Source organism: Triticum aestivum, chromosome 5B (genome assembly GCF_018294505.1).
Source record: "Triticum aestivum cultivar Chinese Spring chromosome 5B, IWGSC CS RefSeq v2.1, whole genome shotgun sequence".
Classification (NCBI taxonomy): domain Eukaryota; kingdom Viridiplantae; phylum Streptophyta; class Magnoliopsida; order Poales; family Poaceae; genus Triticum; species Triticum aestivum.
This window is the reverse complement of record NC_057807.1, coordinates 212,394,331-212,414,289: the sequence shown is the minus strand read 5'-3', so window position 1 is coordinate 212,414,289 and position 19,959 is coordinate 212,394,331. Positions and strand designations below refer to the sequence as shown.

Here is a 19,959-nt window from a genome sequence, read left to right as displayed (position 1 = left end):
GCCTCCGCCTCGCCTCTTCCTCTCCCTGTACAGAACAACACCGCGCCGCCCCGTTCCTCCCTGTCGCCGCTAGCCCCGCCGTGGCCTCGCCCTAGCTCGCCGGCGTCTTCCCGTTCCTGCCCGAGGTCGTCGCTTGCCGTCAACCGTTGCTGGCTGCTGGCCCTCCCTGCCGCAGCCTCGTCGTTCCCATACGCGCTCCAAGCGCATCCCGTCCCGCTCTCCCTCGCCGACTCCCTGCGCTCGCCTCGCCCAGCTGCCGTGGCCGGCCGGTGTGACGCGCCGCCGAGCGCGCCCCCAACCCCGTTGCTCCGACGGCCGTCGCCCCGTGCCTGTTCGCCGGTGCCCGGGCCCTCCTCGCCACGGCGATCTGGGCGAACGCCCAGTCGGGCGCCGCAACGCCCGACCCGCCCCGTTAGTGCCCAGCGCCCGAAAGGCCCCCTGGGCCACTGACCACAGGGGCCCACGCCCCAGAACTTTAAATAAAAAAAAAGGGAATTAAAAAAAATATATTTATTAAATAAATAAATAATGATTAAATTAATTAATTAATTAAGGAATTAATTAAGTTAATTAATCATAATTAGATTAACCTAATTAACTAATTAGTTTAATTAAACTGTAATTAGATTAACCTAAACCCTAATTAATTTAAATAGAGAATGACAGGTGGGTCCCACTGGACCCACATGTCAGGGTTGACTCAGTCAACCCCTGTTGACTGCTGACGTCAGCATGACATCATGCTGACGTCATAAATACATTTTTTCGAATTAATTAAATAAATAATTAAATTCCAAAATTGTTAAAATCTTTTAAAAATCATATCTTTTAATCCGTAACTCGGATTAAAATATTTTCAACATGAAAGTTGCTCAGAACGACGAGACGATTCCGGATACGCAGTCCGTTCGTCCGCCACACACCCCTAACCTATCGAACTCGCAACTTTTCCCCTCCGGTTCATCTGTCCGAAAACGCGAAACACCGTGAATACTTTCCCGGATGTTTCCCCCCTTCGTCGGTATCACCAACTACCGCGATTGGGCGCACCTAGCATCGTTACTTGTCATGTCATGCATCGATATGCATTTGTTTGCATTGTATTCATTGTTTCTTCTCCCTCTTCTCTCCCGTAGACTACGAGACCGACGCTGCTGCTGCCCAGTTCGACTACGGAGTTGACGACCCCTCCTTCTTGCCAGAGCAATCAGGCAAGCCCCCCCTTTGATCACCAGATATCGCCTATTCCCCTCTATACTGCTTGCATTAGAGTAGTGTAGCATGTTACTGCTTTCGTTAATCCTATTCTGATGCATAGCCTGACATTATCGCTACATCTGTTGATACCTTACCTGCAATCCTAAATGCTTAGTATAGGATGCTAGTTTATCATCATTGGCCCTACATTCTTGTCAGTCTGCCTTGCTATACTATCGGGCCGTGATCACTTGGGAGGTGATCACGGGTATATACTATACATACATACATACTATACAGATGGTGACTAAAGTCGGGTCAGCTCATTGAGTACCCGCAAGTGATTCTGACGAGGGGGCTGAAAGGACAGGTGGCTCCATCCCGGTAGAGGTGGGCCTGGGTTCCCGACGGCCCTCGACTGTTACTTGTGGCGGAGCGACAGGGCAGGTTGAGACCACCTAGGAGACAGGTGGGCCTGGCCCTGTTCGGCGTTCGCGGATACTTAACACGCTTAACGAGATCTTGGTATTTGATCTGAGTCTGGCTACGAGCCTATACGCACTAACCATCTACGCGGGAGTAGTTATGGGTATCCCGACGTCGTGGTATCAGCCGAAGCACTTCAGACGTCAGCGACGGAGCGGCGCGCGCCGGGTTGGACTGCGTTAACGCAACTTCCTTTGTAATGGAGGTTGCTAGGTCTGCTCACCGGCCGCGTACGCAACGTGCAGGTGTGCTATGGGCGATGGGCCCAGACCCCTGTGCGCTTAGGTTTAGACCGGCGTGCTGGCCTCTCTGTTGTGCCTAGGTGGGGCTGCGACGTGTTGATCTTCCGAGGCCGGGCATGACCCAGGAAAGTGTGTCCGGCCAAATGGGATCGAGCGTGTTGGGCTATGTGGTGCACCCCTGCAGGGAAGTTAATCTATTCGAATAGCCGTGATCTTCGGTAACAGGACGACTTGGAGTTGTACCTTGACCTTATGACAACTAGAACCGGATACTTAATAAAACACACCCTTCAAAGTTCCACAGACAACCCGGTGATCGCTTTTCCGCAGGGCGACGAGGAGAGGATCGCCGGGTAGGATTATGCTATGCGATGCGACTGGAGATGCACTTGGAGATGCTACCTGGATATGCTACTTGGAGATGCTACTTGGAGGATTTCAATCTACTCTCTTCTACATGCTGCAAGACGGAGGCTGCCAGAAGCGTAGTCTTCGACAGGATTAGCTATCCCCCTCTTATTCTGGCATTTCTGCAGTTCAGTCCACCGATATGGCCCTTTACACATATACCCATGCATATGTAGTGTAGTTCCTTGCTTGCGAGTACTTTGGATGAGTACTCACGGTTGCTTTCTCCCCCCTTTTCCCCTTTCCTTTCTTTCTGGTTGTCGCAACCAGATGCTGGAGTCCAGGAGCCAGACGCCACCGTCGACGACGACCTCTACTACCCCGGAGGTGCCTACTACTACGTGCAGGCCGCTGACGACGACCAGGAGTAACTTAGGAGGATCCCAGGCAGGAGGCCTGCTCCTCTTTCGATCTGTATCCCAGTTTGTGCTGGCCATCTTATGGCACCCTGTTTAACTTATGTCTGTACTCAGATATTGTTGCTTCCGCTGACTCGTCTATGATCGAGCACTTGTATTCGAGCCCTCGAGGCCCCTGGCTTGTATTATGATGCTTGTATGACTTATTTTATTTGTAGAGTTGTGTTGTGATATCTTCCCGTGAGTCCCTGATCTTGATCGTACACATTTGCGTGCATGATTAGTGTACGGTCAAATCGGGGGCGTCACAAGTGATTTGAAGTGTTTTAGCCCCTAGCCAAATGAAAAAGGGAATCTCCTCGATCTCCGGTACCAATGAGTTCACCATTGACATATACCTCACACACGATCACACCCAGTCCATCTTAGCGATTGACGCACGCCACCGCCGTCTTACACCACCCAATAGCCGTCGCATGACGCGTTTGTCCCTATGAAGCGGGTCACCTCGCAGGTCACCGCCGCCTCGAGCTTCAGCGACCCCGGGCACTATCGTAGGTCGCTACCTCTATCCCTCCAAATCTCAACGCCTTCATAGCCATCGCCCTGCATGTCGTTGCCTCCTTCCCATGACCTCGACGAAGGGAAGGAGGAGGTAGTGGGTGAAGTAGCAAGGCCAAGGCGGATTACAGCGAAAGCTTCATTAGATATGATGTGGTGTAGGTCAACAACTGGCTCGTTAACATCTCACAAGCCTAAAGCTCTACTACTGGCTGATGCAAGTCATCGCATCTGTTTCCCAGGGCCACAGATGATGATGGTGATGAGGTGGGGTGACAAGGGAAGGCTGAGGTCAAACTGACGAGGAGCAGCGGCCCCAAGTCGTTGATTGTGTGTACGACCTGCGGGACAAGGGAGAAGTGTCGGGAGCTCGGGCGGATGGCATAGTTGGTTGCGTGTACAACCTGCGGGATAAGAAGAAGTGCTGGGAGCTCGACCAGATGTCGGCAGTTCTTCTTCAAGTTTGTCTTCCAGGCTTCGACCCTCCTCGAGTCCATCCATCTAAACGTAGTTAACAGATCTTCCATGTAGATTCCCGCCGTCTCCTTGGGGTTGTGGGGTTAGGTTTTCTCAGCATGCGTGCGCACCAATGAGATTTGGTGTCAATTGCTTCAGATCTATTCAAGGTTTCAACGATGATGACTATGGCTCGAGGGTGCTAGTCATCGGCACGAGGTCGTGCATGTGCACGAAGACTTCCCATCTGTCATCAACAAGGTCTGCTCTGGTAGAGGAGCGACGATAGCGATGCATCGTCGACTCTTTCTGGCGGCGGTTAGAGATGAAGGCCGACGCGTCCACGAAGTTTGCGAGCGTCCTCATCCATCAATTTTACATTAGCATGGTTATTAACGCAGCTTAGTTCTGGCTTCACGGTCGGTCGCAAACACGTTCGCTTGCATCCCTAGTAGTGGTAGTGGTCATTTAATGGTATAGAGACCTTGATGTAATTTTTGTTATGTTTGAAGTGCTTTGTACTTCTGATGAACTTTCATAATAAATTTGGATCTTTTTCATTTACCTTTTTTTCTCGCCTCCACATTAACAAAAGCACTAGGCCACCTGGGTCGCGGGCCAGCCTGTTAACACGCGTGCCTGGCCTGGCCTGGCACATGGCCCGCCTGGGCCGCGAGGCTGGCCACTCGCACGACACGACATGTTTCTATTTATATTTATTTTTGACTTACATATATATGTCCCCAAAGACAGTCCAACAGATAAAAATGAGCGAAAACCACCCTATAAGGCCTTCAAGCATCCTGCCACATGGGCCAAACCTGCGGGCCGACCCATTTAAAGTGGTGCCATGCCTGGGCCTGGCAGAGGCACGCGGGCCGGCATGACATGCCCATTTAGGTCCCGCTTGGAATGGGGGTAATTTTATACACATGTATTTATTCTACAGGTGTAAGTTACACGTCAACACTTAAGATCAGCCTGAAATGAAAACGACCAGAGAAGGTCCGTATCTTATACCGGCCAGAAAACGAGCGGAAACGCTAATCCAAACAGGGCCTTACCTGTAGTGTCGTGCCTCTGCCAGAAAAAGAAAGAGAATAAACAGAGAGAAATCCTCTATATTTTTTAGCAAGGGGTGCCCTGAGATTGTAAGAGCGGCAGTGAAAGGCCATCTTCATGCCCCAATGAATTGTTGAGTGACAAATATTTGGGGCTGCCTACAGATGTAGGACACTCCAAAAAGGGGACGTTCAAATATTTAAGTGATAGAATTTGGGAGAAGGTAAAAGGATGGATGGGCAAACTACTGCCAACAGGGGGAAGGATGTGCTAATTAAGTCCGTTGCCCAGGCTATACCTATTTTTTCAATGTCATGTTTCAAACTCCCCAGGGGGCTGCGTGAGAACATAAATGCCATTTTTCGTAAATTTTGGTGGGGTTGCAAATAGGGCAAACGAAAACCAACATGGGTTTCTTGTGAGGTGATGACAAGACCTAAGTATCTGGGAGGTTTGAGTTTCAGAGATCTTGAGCTGTTTAACTTGGCTTTACTAGCGCTACAGGCGTGGAGACTTCTTCAGGAGCCAACCTCCATGAGTGCTAGGATTTTGAAGGCTTCTTATTATCCAAGTGGAACCATCCTCTCCGCATAATTGGGTTCTAGGCCATCACAAATTTGGAGAGCAATATTGGAAGGAAGGGACATTATGAAGCAAGGGATCATCAACAGAATTGGCAATGGCCAGAGTACAGATATATGGGCAGACAACTGGATACCGAAGAAGGCCTCATGTAGACCGATCTTATCGCTGGTTGCTAACCCACCACGCATGGTGCATGAGCTACTCCTTCCAGCGTTGGCGTCCTGGAATGAATCTAGTGAGGAGCATATTTTTGCCAGTTGATGCGGACAAAATTCTAAAAATACCTGTATGCATGCGAGATGTTCCTGACTCATGGGCTTGGTACCCGGATAAGAAAGGTAACTTCTCGGTTAGCTCAGTCTACCGAATGATCATTAGCACAAAGATAGAAAGGGAGAGCTGGTTAAAAGGGCGCGCGGGCCCTTCAGAAACCTCATTAGAAGAGAAGGCTTGGAGCTCTCTCTGGAAGCTGCAAGTTCCGTCCAAAGTTCGAGTGTTCTTATGGAGGTTGGCACGACACTCGTTACCGACAACGGATGTTCTTCGAAACAGAAACATGTCAGTGCAAGATGCATGTCCTTTGTGCGGAGGGGAAGATTCATGGAGACACGCTCTTGTCTCTTGCACTATGGCAAGATGTACATGGGCGTTATCAGAGGAGGAGATTGTTGATAGAATGAGGGAGAATGGTCAGACAAGTGCCAAGCACTGGCTGTTTGATCTTTATGACACTTTGAATCATGATAAGTTCACAAAAATGGCGGTGACCCTGTGGGCTATTTGGATTGCAAGGCATAAGGCGATCCATGAAAATATTTTCCAGAGTCCGCAACAAACTAGTTCCTTTGTGAACTCTTATCTTCAGGAGCTACAAACTATACCTAAACAGTCCAGACAAGTGCGCATAATTGTGTCACAACCAACGACTACTCCTCGATGGCTTCCTTCGGAGGAGGGGGTAGCAAAGATCAACGCGGATGGGGCCGTTTCTGGTGACGGTAATGGGGGTGTGGCAGCTGCAATATGTCGAGATCACACAGGAGAATACATCGGCTCTTCGGCTGTTGTGTTTCAGTGGCATCACGGATCCTTTGATCCTTGAAGTTTATGCGTGCAGAGAAGCAATGGCCCTGGCAGAAGACCTCAACATCCACAGGCTATGTATTGCAAAATGATTGTCGAGGGGTGATCGCGGACATCAACTTCGGAAGCAGAGGGCCACACGCAGTGATTCTAAATATCAGAACGGAAGAGTCTTTTTCTTCCTTGCAATTTTGTTTTTGAACGTAGAAATTTTAATTTCGAGGCTCATGATCTCGTCAAGTTTGCTAGTAGTCTTTCGGTTGGTCGTCATGTCTAGTTGGGCATGCCTCACGACCTAAACCTTGTACCCACAAACATTTTGTTGGTTTAATAAAGACTGGCGAGAATTCTCAAAAAAAGAAAAAGAAAAAGAAAGAGAAGAAATAGCCAGGCAGAGAGGCACGCGAGCCGGCCCGGCCCGGCCCGTAAACTTTAGCACTGGGCCGGGTCTGAACGGAGGCTATTTCCTTTTCTCCTTTTGTTTTAATATAGTTTGTCTCTTCTCTTTCGTCTTCGTCTCTTCTCCCAAATCGAGCCACCGTTTGTCGTCTCCCGTGGGAGTTGCAAGCACTGCGGGGCAGCGGGAGGCGATCGCGAGGGAGAGTTAGGGGACGGTAGCGGTGCGAGAGCATGGCGGCGACGTCGTATTCGTCGTCTTCATCGGCGGCGGGGGCTGGTGGCGGCGGCGCCGCGGCGGCGACGGCGGCCGGGCTCAAGACCTACTTCAAGACGCCCGAGGGGAGGTACAAGCTGCAGTACGAGAAAGCTCACTCCGCCGCTGTCCTTCACTACAACCACGGCGGGAAGACCGTCTCGCAGGTACCCGTGGACGCCGTCGCGGTTCTGGCGCCAACTAGGGGGATCTAGGTTGGAATTCTGCATGGTGAATTGGGTTGTCTCGTCGAGTATTTCGGCGGGTTTGTATCGTTGTTGAGATTTCGAGTGGCTCGGGCGTGGTATTTAAATGAAATTTGATAGCGTTATTTTATACACTGCTAGGATTTCGATTGGTGTTAGATTTTCATTACACAGTTTCTTGTGCTGTTGGCTTGTAGCTAGTGATCTTATCATGAGCGCTTCCTTGATACGTTGGAATCTCTATTAGCTGCTCATAGTGGGAGTAACAAAAGTAATAACATGCATGTCACATAGGCAAAAAATATGAAGTGGCAAGATGAGGAGAGAAGCAAATGGAGTAACATAATATGTTACCATCACATAGCGGTTCCCAATGTAAAATGACTATACAAAGTAATAAATGAAGCTCTATGTTATCGCACGGATGACACTACCCACTATGGAGGTAGTAACATAATCTAAGTTACTCCCCACTATGACTAGCCTTAGACTATTCATCGTGGGAGTAACATAGGTAATAACATGCATACTCATGCAATGCCAACTAGTCATATTAGTGATTAGTAACATGGCATAGTATTAAATGAGTAACGGAGATGGTACTACCACTCTAACGCTTCCCAAGAGAAAATTAGTCTACACGTTAATGCATGAAGCCATACTACTACTATGATACTTTGCACTAATGAAGGTAGTAACATAGATTAGTGTTATGCATGACACTGGTATAAAGTTACTCCCCACTATGACCAGCCTTAGTTTTAGTGTAGGTTGCTGCTAACTATTTATTTCAGTACTGATATTGAATAATTCTGGTTGTCTTCTCACTTTTGTAGTTAATTGTTTTTTGAACGGCTTTATAGTAATTATTGCTATTACTTCTCATCTCTGTCATTTTGTAGTAACAGCTTAGGCTTTGATTGGCTGAACTGGTTAGCCTGTTGTCCGGTCCTGGTCTTCCGGATTCTTGCTTTGTAGTAAGTTTGTTTCCTGTTAAAAAATAGTAAGTTTGTTTATTGATTGTGGCAGTTGACGGTGGCATACCTGAAGGAGAGGTTGACTGGCCAAGGCTCCACACCATCAACACCAAGCTCCAGCAGTGGGATGCGATCGGCGGCAGCAAGGCTGCTGGGTACCGGGAATGGTAGCCGCGCACTTAGCTTTGTTGGGGGCAATGGTGTCAGTCGTGCTGTGTCTGAAAGCAACCGTGTGGGAGGAACCCTTGGTACATCTACAAGCCTTGGAGGATCTCAAGCTGTAGCAAACTACGATGGCAAGGGTGCATACATCATCTACAATTCTGCGGATACACTATTCATCAGTGACCTTAATTCCCAGGACAAGGTCTGCAATCCTTTATTTGACGCATGCTAAATGCAGTTGTACTGTTGGTTCTGATCAGCTGATTAATTTCACTAGGATCCGCTGAAGTCCATCCATTTTAGCAACTCTAACCCATTGTGCCACGCATTTGACTCGGAGGCCAAGGAGGGGCATGACTTAATCATTGGGATGGGATCAGGGGATGGTTAGTGCAGTATTTGTTAGCTGTTTTTCCGCTTCAAAATGGAATGTGTTTATGGTGTATCGATTATGCAGTTTATTCAATGTCGCTGAGGCAACAGCTACAAGAACCTGGAAGGAAGCCTGTTGCAGCCCAACATTATAATAGGGGTGATAAAGATGGAATGAGCATCAGCAGGTATGTTTTAATTTTCATTATTCATTCATGCTATCCATGTGCATGTCATATATGATATTTGGAGGTTGTTTGCATTTTCTGATTTGAATCAGTGTTGCCTATTAATAATGTTGTTGTTTGCTTGTTTATTTCACCATCTTGTGATTTAACATACTCTACAAGATTCCATCAAGTATGCATAGATACAAATACAGCACCCTGATATATTACTCGAGAACCCATCATTTTCCCCAGTTTAGTCACGTCAGTTTTTAAGTATCAGATAGACGAGAAAAAAAATTAGGAGTTACAAAAGTTATCTTCCTAAACATTCCCTCACAAGGACTCCAGAAGCATTTAATAAAGAATTTAAAACACGGTAGACTTTGTTTGGGACATTGAAACAATCAACGGTTGAGCAAATATTTGGCTCCACCAATCTATGGTAAGGCAATTGTCTTTCTGTTTATTGTCTATATGCTGTCAGGTATTGCCTTGTATTAACTCATCATATTGTGGAGGCAAAAGAAGGACCTGATTTCCTTGTGTGTTCATCATCTGGTGTCTCATGTCATATACTTGCACACCTATGAATCCGTATGGTTTGTGGAAGTAGATAAGGGGAAAAATTTGTACTGGCTGCTCTCGATATTTCTCTTAAAATCAGAGATTTGATGCATTATTTTGATGGGGTTGGGCGCCCTGGGGGGCTTCTGACTTTAGTCTGCATGACTGCAATATAAGCTGAGTGCTGCTTGCATATTGGTTCTTACAGATGCTTATCCCCTCTTATTATTTTAGTTAACTCTCCTGTTGACTTCTCAGTACTATTGTTTGCAGCCGTTGCACTTCTGTTGCATGGGTTCCGGAGTGTGAAGGCATGTTTGTTGTTAGCCACTCTGATGGAAATTTGTATGTGTATGATAAAGTGAGCAATGATGATCATGGAATTTGGCATTTATAAATGTTTGCGTTGATGTTTGAACTGATGTATATTCTTTACATTCAGTGCAGAGATGGAAACACGGAGTGTACATTTCCAGCTATAAAGGATCCAGCTCAGTTGATGGTTTCACATGCAAAGTCGAGTAAGGTATTTTAGGCATTCAGTATTAGTTCCTTAAACCACATTATTTTTTGTTCAATTAGTTAATTTATTATAGAAGTGTATTTTGCCCTCTCTGTGGGCATGAAACTGTGGCCTGGTGATCTGTTACATACCCTACAGTTTGTCACTTTAGTCTACCATTCTTAACGTTAAATGTATCTTGATGCAATGAGCATTAATGTTCCTTTTCTTACGCATAGAAATGTAAATGGCTAAACAGTGATACTATCAGTATAAATTCACCATTATTCAGAAAAAAAATCAATCTGAACCGTTTAAGAGAGCTCACCATTTAAAATGGCTTCTAACATTCTGATTTCCCATGGACGCTTATGTACACACAGCAGACATAAATTAAATCCTCAGAAGTGGACGTTTTTCTTTATGCTTGCATTTAGGAGTTTGGGTGAGTAATAGAAAATGGTAATCTCCCAGCTGGCTCCTACCTATGCAGTGTTCCCTTGCTAGTCTCCACCTGCAAAGAGTGTTACGATTTTTATTTCTAGACTAGAATTTACTGTTGTGATTAAAACTCTACTGGCATACATTTGCAAAAGGTACTATCATATCAGTAAGCTGACCATATAAATTGTACAGTGAATATTGGGATCTGGGCGGTAGTTTCGTTAACCTATGATTTTTGGTATCCTGCAAATGCTTCTCTCATAACATTTGGTACATGAGTTTACATCAAGCCATTGGGTTTGTTTCTACCTACAGAATCTGGGACAACGATTATTGTTGAATATATTTTAAGGAAAATTAGGTGGTGCCCAGGAGATCCTACATCCAGAATAGAGAAAGTGTACGAAATAATGTTCCAAGAAACTCACAAAGTTTATGGATGTAGTAGGCAAAAGATTATGTGAATGTGTAGAATTTTAATTTGTAGTCAGTCGAACTAGCAGTCATCATGCGCTTCTGTAATTTTTAATGTGTTTGTTTGACCATTTTATTATGGATTTTATGGGTTTATGCATATTGGGACGGCAGATCCCTATACACTAAATTGCTGCTCTTATCTCAAAAACATTACAGAGTAACCCAATTGCCAGGTGGCATGTTTGTCATGGTTCAATCAATGCAATTTCCTTCTCTCCAGATGGGGCATACTTGGCGACAGTTGGGCGAGATGGTACTTCCTTTATCCTAGATAGACCCACACTGAAGACGTTTTTACTACTCAGAAATTCCACCATCCTACATTTCAGGCTTAACTAATATCGATGAACCATATGTAGGTTATTTGAGAGTGTTTGACTTTTCAAAGGAACAGCTAATATTTGGTGGCAAAAGTTATTATGGCGCTCTCTTGTGTTGCACCTGGAGGTACCTTTATTACATTTGAATGATTCGATGTCTTCTGTATGTGTTTGCCATGTTTTCTCCCAGTTAGTTTTATGGTTGGCTGCTCTGCAAATTATTTCTTAGCCACACTTATGCAGTTTACTCTATTTTGTATGCTGATGTTTGTGTGGAATGTTTTTCTATTTATGACCCTTAGTTTAAAGTACTTCAAAGTTCAGACTTTAAAACCTGCCTGGGCTGACTAGCATCCAAAATTGTTGTAGTTTCCTTGATGATATCTAATAAAGCTAGTATATGGCTCTATTGTGTACGCCATGAGCTATGCATTGAAGCATCTCTATACCATCTTATGGGTTATCTGATCTCTGATTCTTATCTTCTATTTGTTCTCACATTTCTATGGGTTTGTCAATTATGAGTATTTATTTGGGTGGATCAGTCGAGAATGATGAAGAAATGAGTATGGCCCAGTTTCTGACCTAGTTTGACTGTGGTCTGCTTTTACAGCTCGGATGGCAAATATCTATTGACAGGTGGTGAAGATGATCTTGTGCAGGTATGGAGCATGGACGACAGGAAGACTGTTGCATGGGGTGAAGGGCATAATTCTTGGGTATTAATTGAATTTCCCTTGAGGCTTTTTCAGTGTCTTGACGTTTGCTTTCAGAAGTTGTATTTGATGACATGGGTAATTTTTTTGCAAACAGGTTAGTGGAGTTGCTTTTGATCCATATTGGTCCCCACCAAATGCTGATGGAACGGGAGAAAATGCGGTGTATCGTTTTGGTTCTGTTGGTCAGGTATCTGAAGTTGATTCATTTGTATTATAGCTTGAACATTTATGGCATATCCATGAAAATATGTACTGCTCATCTTTAATAAGACTAGGTAATTGCCCGTGGTTTGCAACGGGGGCAAGCATATTCTAGTTGTTTAACACTAATTGTGTATCATATATCTTTAGGGAACATCAGGGAGCATTGTTGTCTTTTTTTTTGTTAGGTGGCAAGCATAATCTAGTTGTTTAACACTAATCGTGTCTAACATATACCTTTAGGGAACATCAGGGAGTATTGTTAACTTTTTTAACATTAAATCACTTCTTCCACCGCCACTGTTGACCTTTTTAATGTTAAATCACTCCCTCCACCGGTTAAATTACCTCTGCGCCTTCTCGATCGAAGCTTGCCACCTCTGTCCAGACTCCCTGTGGAGATAGACATGAATCATATGTTCAAACTTCTTTTAGATACATGCACAAATCATAGGTATGGGAAAGTACAATGACATGGTAAGGGCATCTCTAGCAGACCCCTATCGTAAAAGTGTCAAATTTCCCCTATCCCATTTCCCTATTTCTTTTAGGGAAATCACTGTTTCTCAACTAGCAGATCTCCTATAACATTTCCCTTTATATGTGTATTTGGCTCACACAATTCATCAAACACATACACTACACATCCACATACACAATTCATCAAATCTGTAGCAAAGAGGATTAACCAGAAGCAGGTGTAGCCGTAGAAGTAGAGCATGGACTGAATCCAGTTCATCTCTCTGCAAGCAAACATCACGTACGCCGCCATGTTGTTCTGCACTCCCTGTACATCAAGTACGCGCTCAGCTTGATGAAACAGATCACAGGGGCCACGAGTCAAAATGCACCCGTGGAGATGGATGCACTGCAAAGGCAGTGGCAGGAACATGACACTAGCAACGTTGCTGTGCCGCGCGGGCTCCCGGTCGGCGTTTGCCTTGGATTTGGGGGCCGACATTGCCGTGTCGCTTAACAAATAGCACCAAATCCTCCTATGCCCCTCCACAACACGTAGGACATGGAGCCTTGGGACTTCAGAGCTCACTGTGATGCTGCCGTAGCCGGTGAGGCGGAGTTGCGCGCACTAGGCCGAGTGGGACGGAAGGAGGGGAGCCTGGGTCGCTGCGACTGGATCCGGCGTGCAAGAGCTGGTCAGTGGTGACGGTGGCCGTGACGCTGCGCACGACGAAGGCACCCACCAGCTGGAGCATTCGGGTGCCTTGGCCCTGTGAGGACGACAGTGCGGTCGACGAGCTCTGGCTCTATTTCCATGTTGGCGCTTCGATCGAGATGTGGCCATGCTTGTGCTGCTTGCCTCGTCCTGATCGTCTTGACGCTGTGCTTGTCTCGAGTCAGAATCCCGTTGTGCGACGATGAACGTCTCCGGTGACGCATTGGATCCAGGAGCAGCGGCAGGAGGACGACGTAGATGACAGGTCTGAGGGGATTCGCGAAATTCCTCGTCGCCAAGGAGAGTCGCCGGAGGTGCAGGGGCGGTGGAGGGTTTCATTTTTCCGATTATCCGGGGTGGCGGATGGCCGCGGGCGGCGGCGTGGTCAGACGGGAGGCCTGCAGCTCTCTTATTTTTGCTGAGAATCACATCGGCTGGACTAAATTTGAGCAGATGGGGGGCAGTTTTAGGGGAGGAAGAGTCATATTTGAGGAAATTTTGGTTTAGGGGATCTACTAGATACCCCTTAATCCCCTAAACGACACTTTTTCTTCTCAAATATGACCTTTAGGTGGTCTGCTAGAGATGCCCTAAGCACATGCATAGTTAGAACCATGTTGCAACACTTCCACAACATGGATGGAATAATCAAAATTATGGATGATGGCGATGTAGAGGAAATATTACCTCTAAATATGTCACTTGGCATCATTGTAACTGAAAAATATTCAAAAAGGAATGTCCGACATATGAACCCGCTTATGTGAACTTGTGCTTTGCTATGGAATAACATTACGATTTTCAACATTGTTTAACTAACACTCAGGAGTTGCTCATATAGATGAATTTTAAGAGTTGTCCAAAATGCTTGCAATATTTTACCATGTTGCGACAAATGAAGTGTTGCACCTGCTTTATCTTTAGCAAACTTCTACAAAATCATTCAAAAACTGATGCAGGCTACCACGTCAAATTCTTTTAGCAGGATAGAGGTGGCTTGTACCATGACAACATCCAGTATGTTCACATGGTATCTTTCTCAAAGGATATCTGCAGCCCCCGTGAGAAAATAATATCTCCACAGTAATATCAGAAATGCATATGTATAAACCCGATCTACCAATGAAAGCCATTGTTTTCTCTAGCCGAAGAATGCATATACTAACTCTAGTTGGGCAAAACTCTATGAGGAAGAGTCATTGGTGAGCAAGTGCTAACTCCGCTCCACCATAATAACTATTCTTAAGTACCATATCCAAAAAAAAACTTTGTCAGGTTGAGAGGACCGATACTGAAACTGGGTGAGAGACATAAATAAATAAAATATACATCTTTTGGACAATTACACTCTGTTCACACTTCACACAGTAAAAGAAATTCTGCTACTGTAAAATATAGTAGACCACACAAGTTAATTGAAAGCTGTGAAATAGCTCAAGGACATGTTAAATTTACAGTCTGAACAAACATAATCTTGTGGCACGACAAGAACCAACAAATTAATATTGTACATGTCAAGCATGCTGCTGCTCACCTTATTGGTAGCTTAGCTTTATGGTAGATTTAAGTATCAGCTCTGCATTATGTGCGATGGCATCTGTCAACGCCACATGCATGTCAATCTCTTCCCGGAGTTGCCTCTGCAAATTTCTGACATGTGGTATTTAATCACATATGAGAATAGTAGATCCTGTTTTTATCGAAGTTAGGCATACATGTATATTCAAACATAAGCAGTCTATTCAGAGGAATCATTCCAAAAATAATTTTCAAACCGAGCACTGGAGCACAACAAGTTGTCACAAATCACAAACCAAATGAAAGCAGGTTTATTTCAAGTGCGAATAGCAGCAGTACAAACGTCAACACCGTAGAGATGATGAAGCAATCATGAAATGCACTCATTTCCTGCTATCGAGCAGCGGTGGAGGGGCCTCCATAATGCTAGGGTTAGGGTTTCACTTCGATCAAAGATGGGTTTGTGTTCCTATGCTGTGTGATGTCAGGGGATCAAGAAAACCGACGGGAGAGGGAGTACGGACGTAGGAAAAAACAGGTTGTAGGGGCAGTACGGATGACGTGGGGCGTGGGGAGTCGGATGACGTAAGATGGGAGACAGAGCCTTGCGTCTTTTTTAAGCAGTAGAGATAAACTGATGCATGCCTGTCTGATCTTGTAACTTCTTAGTACAAATAAGAGTGAAATCTGGGAGTACCTTAAAATACTTAACCTCTCAATTTCTTCCCTGCTTACTTAATTACCGGGAGATCTTCAGTTAATGAACTGTTGGAATGTTCCTTGCTGTTCAGTCTTATGCTTATTGCAGGGCATTGAACTGATCACACTAATTATGTAATAAATATGCAAATTTCTCCAGTAATCATGCTGCTCATGCTGCTTTTTTCTTAGTGTGATTTCGCCAATATTTTTGATTCACGTTGAAGAACTTAACTACTGAGTGTCATTTTACCTCATATTTTTAGAAGATCAGATTGATTTTTGTCAGAACTTGGTGATCTGTTATGAACTTATCATGTCTTAGCTTATTATATGAATATAGTCATAGCTATCAGATAAATTGGCAAGTGTTTTTACAGTTTGCTTTCTCCAACACGGTTGACTACTGATATCAATTGCCACTCTGGCATACTCTTAGGATACCCAATTGCTTCTGTGGGATTTGGCAATGGATGAGATTGTTGTCCCACTACGTCATCCTTCAGGTGGTTCGCCAACATTTAGCAGTGGGAGCCCTTCTGCACACTGGGACAGTGCATGCCCTCCAACAGGTATTCTTCAACCTTCTCCCAGAATGCGGGACGTGCCGAAGCTTTCACCTCTTGTCGCCCACCGAGTACATGCGGATCCCCTGTCTGGTGTGGTGTTCAGCACTGAATCAATCGTCACCATTTGCCGCGAGGGACTAATCAAAATATGGGCCAGACCTGGCCACAGTGAAAACAATCAACAGTCAAATTCTTCCGAGTTTGCTTTAAGCAATACTGTCTCCAAGGATAGGGCAATCACATCCTTCAGTAAAGCAAGTGTCTCTAGCTTCAAGCAACCTTCATCGCTTGGCTTGACATAGCCGTGAGTTTCTTACTAACACCATGATTGATGAGACGGGCTCTCAAAGGAGGCTGCTGGTGATGAAGGCACATATTTGTAGATGTTCCTTATTACAGCAAGGCTAGTTAGTGGCACAAAACAATAATGGAACATGCCCCTGTACAGATACATATACTCCAAGATAGCTAATACAAGTTTGCCTTTTGTTTTGTATTGCCCAATGTGCCAACATGTGATGGATGGGATGACAATCTTTGCTTCGTTTTGTTTTAGCATTTCTAGATTTCCCCCAGTTGTAAATTGCTTCCGCACTTCTCCAGTTCTTGCATCAACTCCATATCGTAATTCTGTTTAGTCGTTGAATGTTCTGTAGATTGTGTGAGCAAATGTAGATACTTTGCGGGAATGTACGTGTGTCAGCCGATAAAATTATTGAGGAACTAGTAGATTAGTATGGAATGTTCAGACTACAGAAGCAATGTTACCAACTGTAGAGTCTGCAGCTCACAATACGCAACAAACTTATGTACAAGTACTTCAATATGGATGGAAAACATGCAAAGAAAAGACACAAAAGCCAGCTATTCTGAACAAACAATTTATTGTAAGTCTGCTTATATTTCATCTTTCGTTCTGTCTTGCAACAATGAATCTCCTCTCCTCACTTCTTCCTTCTCCTATCTTTCTTATTAAAAAAAACGTAGTGTTCCCCTTTTCGTTCGACATTCGTCCCACGTCGTGTCCACTTCATTTGCAACCCCCACATGGTCTATCCGATTTTACATGCAAATCAAGTCCCTAAAAGCCGCCCTCCCACCTTTCCACCTATAACCAGATTTTAAAGCTTGAATTATGGATATTACCCCTTTCTAGATTCTGGAAATGTTAGGTTATGGTTGGGGGCAAAGTAGGTTAGGCCTACCAGTCATGTACTATGATCAATGATTATTTTTCAAGGCTTGACATCCCCTTCATAATATATCTTGACCCAGGACCCCAATAAGCAGAGGTTGATCTCCTGGAGGTTAGGGATGCCCAAACCTTCAAACTCTTTTCTCATGCAAACCAATTTTCAATTAGCTAAATGCAGCTTTCTATGGCCTTCAAAGTCATTCCACCTTAGCCATTTGGGAGTTGATAAAATCTATGGCCCATTTTGAAAATTTTAAAAGGATAACAGATAAATGGGAATGCTTGCAAGATAGCTTGAATTAGAACAAGTCTGCTTAGAGGCGCTTTCCTCTCCACCAAGCAATTCTCTTTATAATTTTATCTATTAGAGGTTAAATATCCTCTGTTCCTAGATTGTCATGGTGGAGGGGAGTCCCTAGATATTTAATGGGGAATTTCTCACCACTAGAATCTAATAATGAGAGAAAATTTTGGGACTCAGTGATGAGGACATCAATACCATTGTTACACCCACAACCCCTGCTACTATACATACTGGACCAATTACTAAAGCTCGCGCCCGCCAATTAAGTTATCAGGTACTTTCGTTTCTTGGTAATGATTCTAATGTTCATGAGAATATGATGCTGACTAAATTGGATACATTTGTTTTGCTTATAAAATGAAGGGCCAAGCATGGACAAGAACGCTGGACATTGGAGCATGATCAAACATGGAGAAGATGACGCACGCAAGGGGAACAAGAACAGAGTTTCTTGTGGAGTTTTCAGTACTTAGGAGTTTGGGGCCACCATGATGACATACAAGAACATGGACGAAATATAAAAGATGCCCTTTCATAAATTTCGTCGATAGCTTAATATAGGTGCCGCGCCACCTTATTTTTGGGATAGGTCCATGTAATTTTGAAATATTACTTATAGGCTATTTTTTAGAGTCCGTATTGTAGGGGAAATGACTCGGGAGGTGTTTTAGTCCCACCTTGCCAGGAGGACGAAATCCCCTCTCTCACCCTACAAATACATCCATTAAGGCACCGTTTAGACTTTGGGTTTTGTTTAGATTAAAAGTTCGCCACAGCTGCAACTTCGCGTACTTCGTTTGTGTTCTACGATCAGACAAAGACGTCACAGAACCCCACCTTCATTAATAAAGCTTTCCTCTTATAGTCGCAATATCTAGATTGAAATTTCAGTTTCTTGCTTGTTCTTCGTTTGCGTGCAGGAAACAGACCCTCGTGGTCAGGTTGATCGTGCTCCGGCATGGTGAATAACCTCTCGGAGTTGGTTTAGCGATTGCTAAGGCGCGACGTCCTCGCACGTTCGTAGTCGGATCGTCAAAGTCTACTCCACTGAAAACAATAGGCACCATCTCATCGAAAGATGAGACACCTTTGCCTCTATCAAGTGGTATCAAATTTCCAGATTGCTCGGTGAGATTTTCCAGTTTTTCATAGTTTACATCGCATCCGTTCTTTATCCTACAGTCCATGAAAAAGCTACAAAAAAAATTAGGGTTAGATCATCATATTCGAACCAATCTGAGCCTTTTGCAATTTTCTGTTCGGTGTTTTGCTTTGTTGAATTTGCGTTGCATCGTCGTGTCGAGTTGCTGGTCTTAGCGTCCAGTCTTTTAGAGTTTTGAGTTCTGTTCACAGGTTGTCATGCCACCGCCGCACCATCTTCGTCGATGCTGCCATATACCACCATCGCACCAACTTCATCGCCGCTGCCATATACCACCACCACCACATATCCGCCGCCAATCCGAGTACATATACGCCACCACATATCCATCGGCATCACGCTAATCCAAGTCCACCTCCAACATATATCTGCCACCAGTCCGAGTTCCACCATATATATACCCGCCACCAGTCCGAGTTCCACCAGATTCATCTCCGCCACCAGTCCTAGTCCGAGTCCGGTATTCGCATCTCTGCTATTGATTTCCAGGTCACGTCCAACTACGAGTCGTGACCAAGTCGGACACCCCAACTTCCGTGCCATCCGCAGAAGAAAAATAGTTCCAATTAAAAAAAACTAAGTCTGGAAAATTCTGGCTAGGCAGTTTTTAGACCATTTGTAGACCTTTTCAAAAAAAATTGTTGCGGAGCAAAAAAAGAGAAAAGTGCAAAAAAGAGAGAAAAAAGAGCTTCAGAGTGTGCTTCTCCCTTGTTTACGTGCAGCGCTATGATTTTGTTAGTGTTCTAGGCTCGCGTCTCTAGCACGATCTAGCGTTTACTCAACTTTGCATCTCTGAATTGATTATTGCTGATCCTTTTTGCTACCATACTATAAGCCTTCCCAGCTCCACATACATCTACGTCGTGTGTTTGACACCACCTGGCAATCGCTCCGCCCAAGCTTTGAGGAGTTTTTGACTACAACGGTTGCCAAGCCTACTGCTTGGTAAGAACGGGTAAGAATTTGTGATTCGCTTGACGGATTTGTGACTTTCCACCACTCCACATCCTCTTAGTAGTCTGTAGGATATATTCTTGTGTGTTTCTATTGCTGACCATGACAGGATCACAAGCCGATGAGACTGACTGGGAGAACATTACAAACAAGGAGCTACATGATAAATTTTAGCA

General features: G+C 44.8%; 1 protein-coding gene across 1 annotated transcript; it reads left to right on the top strand.

Annotated features, from left to right (window-relative positions):
- Window positions 1-6,946: 6,946 nt before the first annotated feature.
- Window positions 6,947-16,666, top strand: LOC123111049 (dystrophia myotonica WD repeat-containing protein). Its single transcript, XM_044531725.1, has 11 exons — window positions 6,947-7,258; window positions 8,327-8,641; window positions 8,717-8,825; window positions 8,897-8,999; window positions 9,819-9,906; window positions 9,988-10,071; window positions 11,125-11,221; window positions 11,328-11,415; window positions 11,902-12,007; window positions 12,102-12,194; window positions 16,039-16,666. The coding sequence occupies exons 1-11, from the start codon at window positions 7,070-7,072 to the stop codon at window positions 16,468-16,470; spliced, it is 1,704 nt and encodes a 567-aa protein (XP_044387660.1). The 5' UTR covers window positions 6,947-7,069; the 3' UTR covers window positions 16,471-16,666.
- Window positions 16,667-19,959: the final 3,293 nt, after the last annotated feature.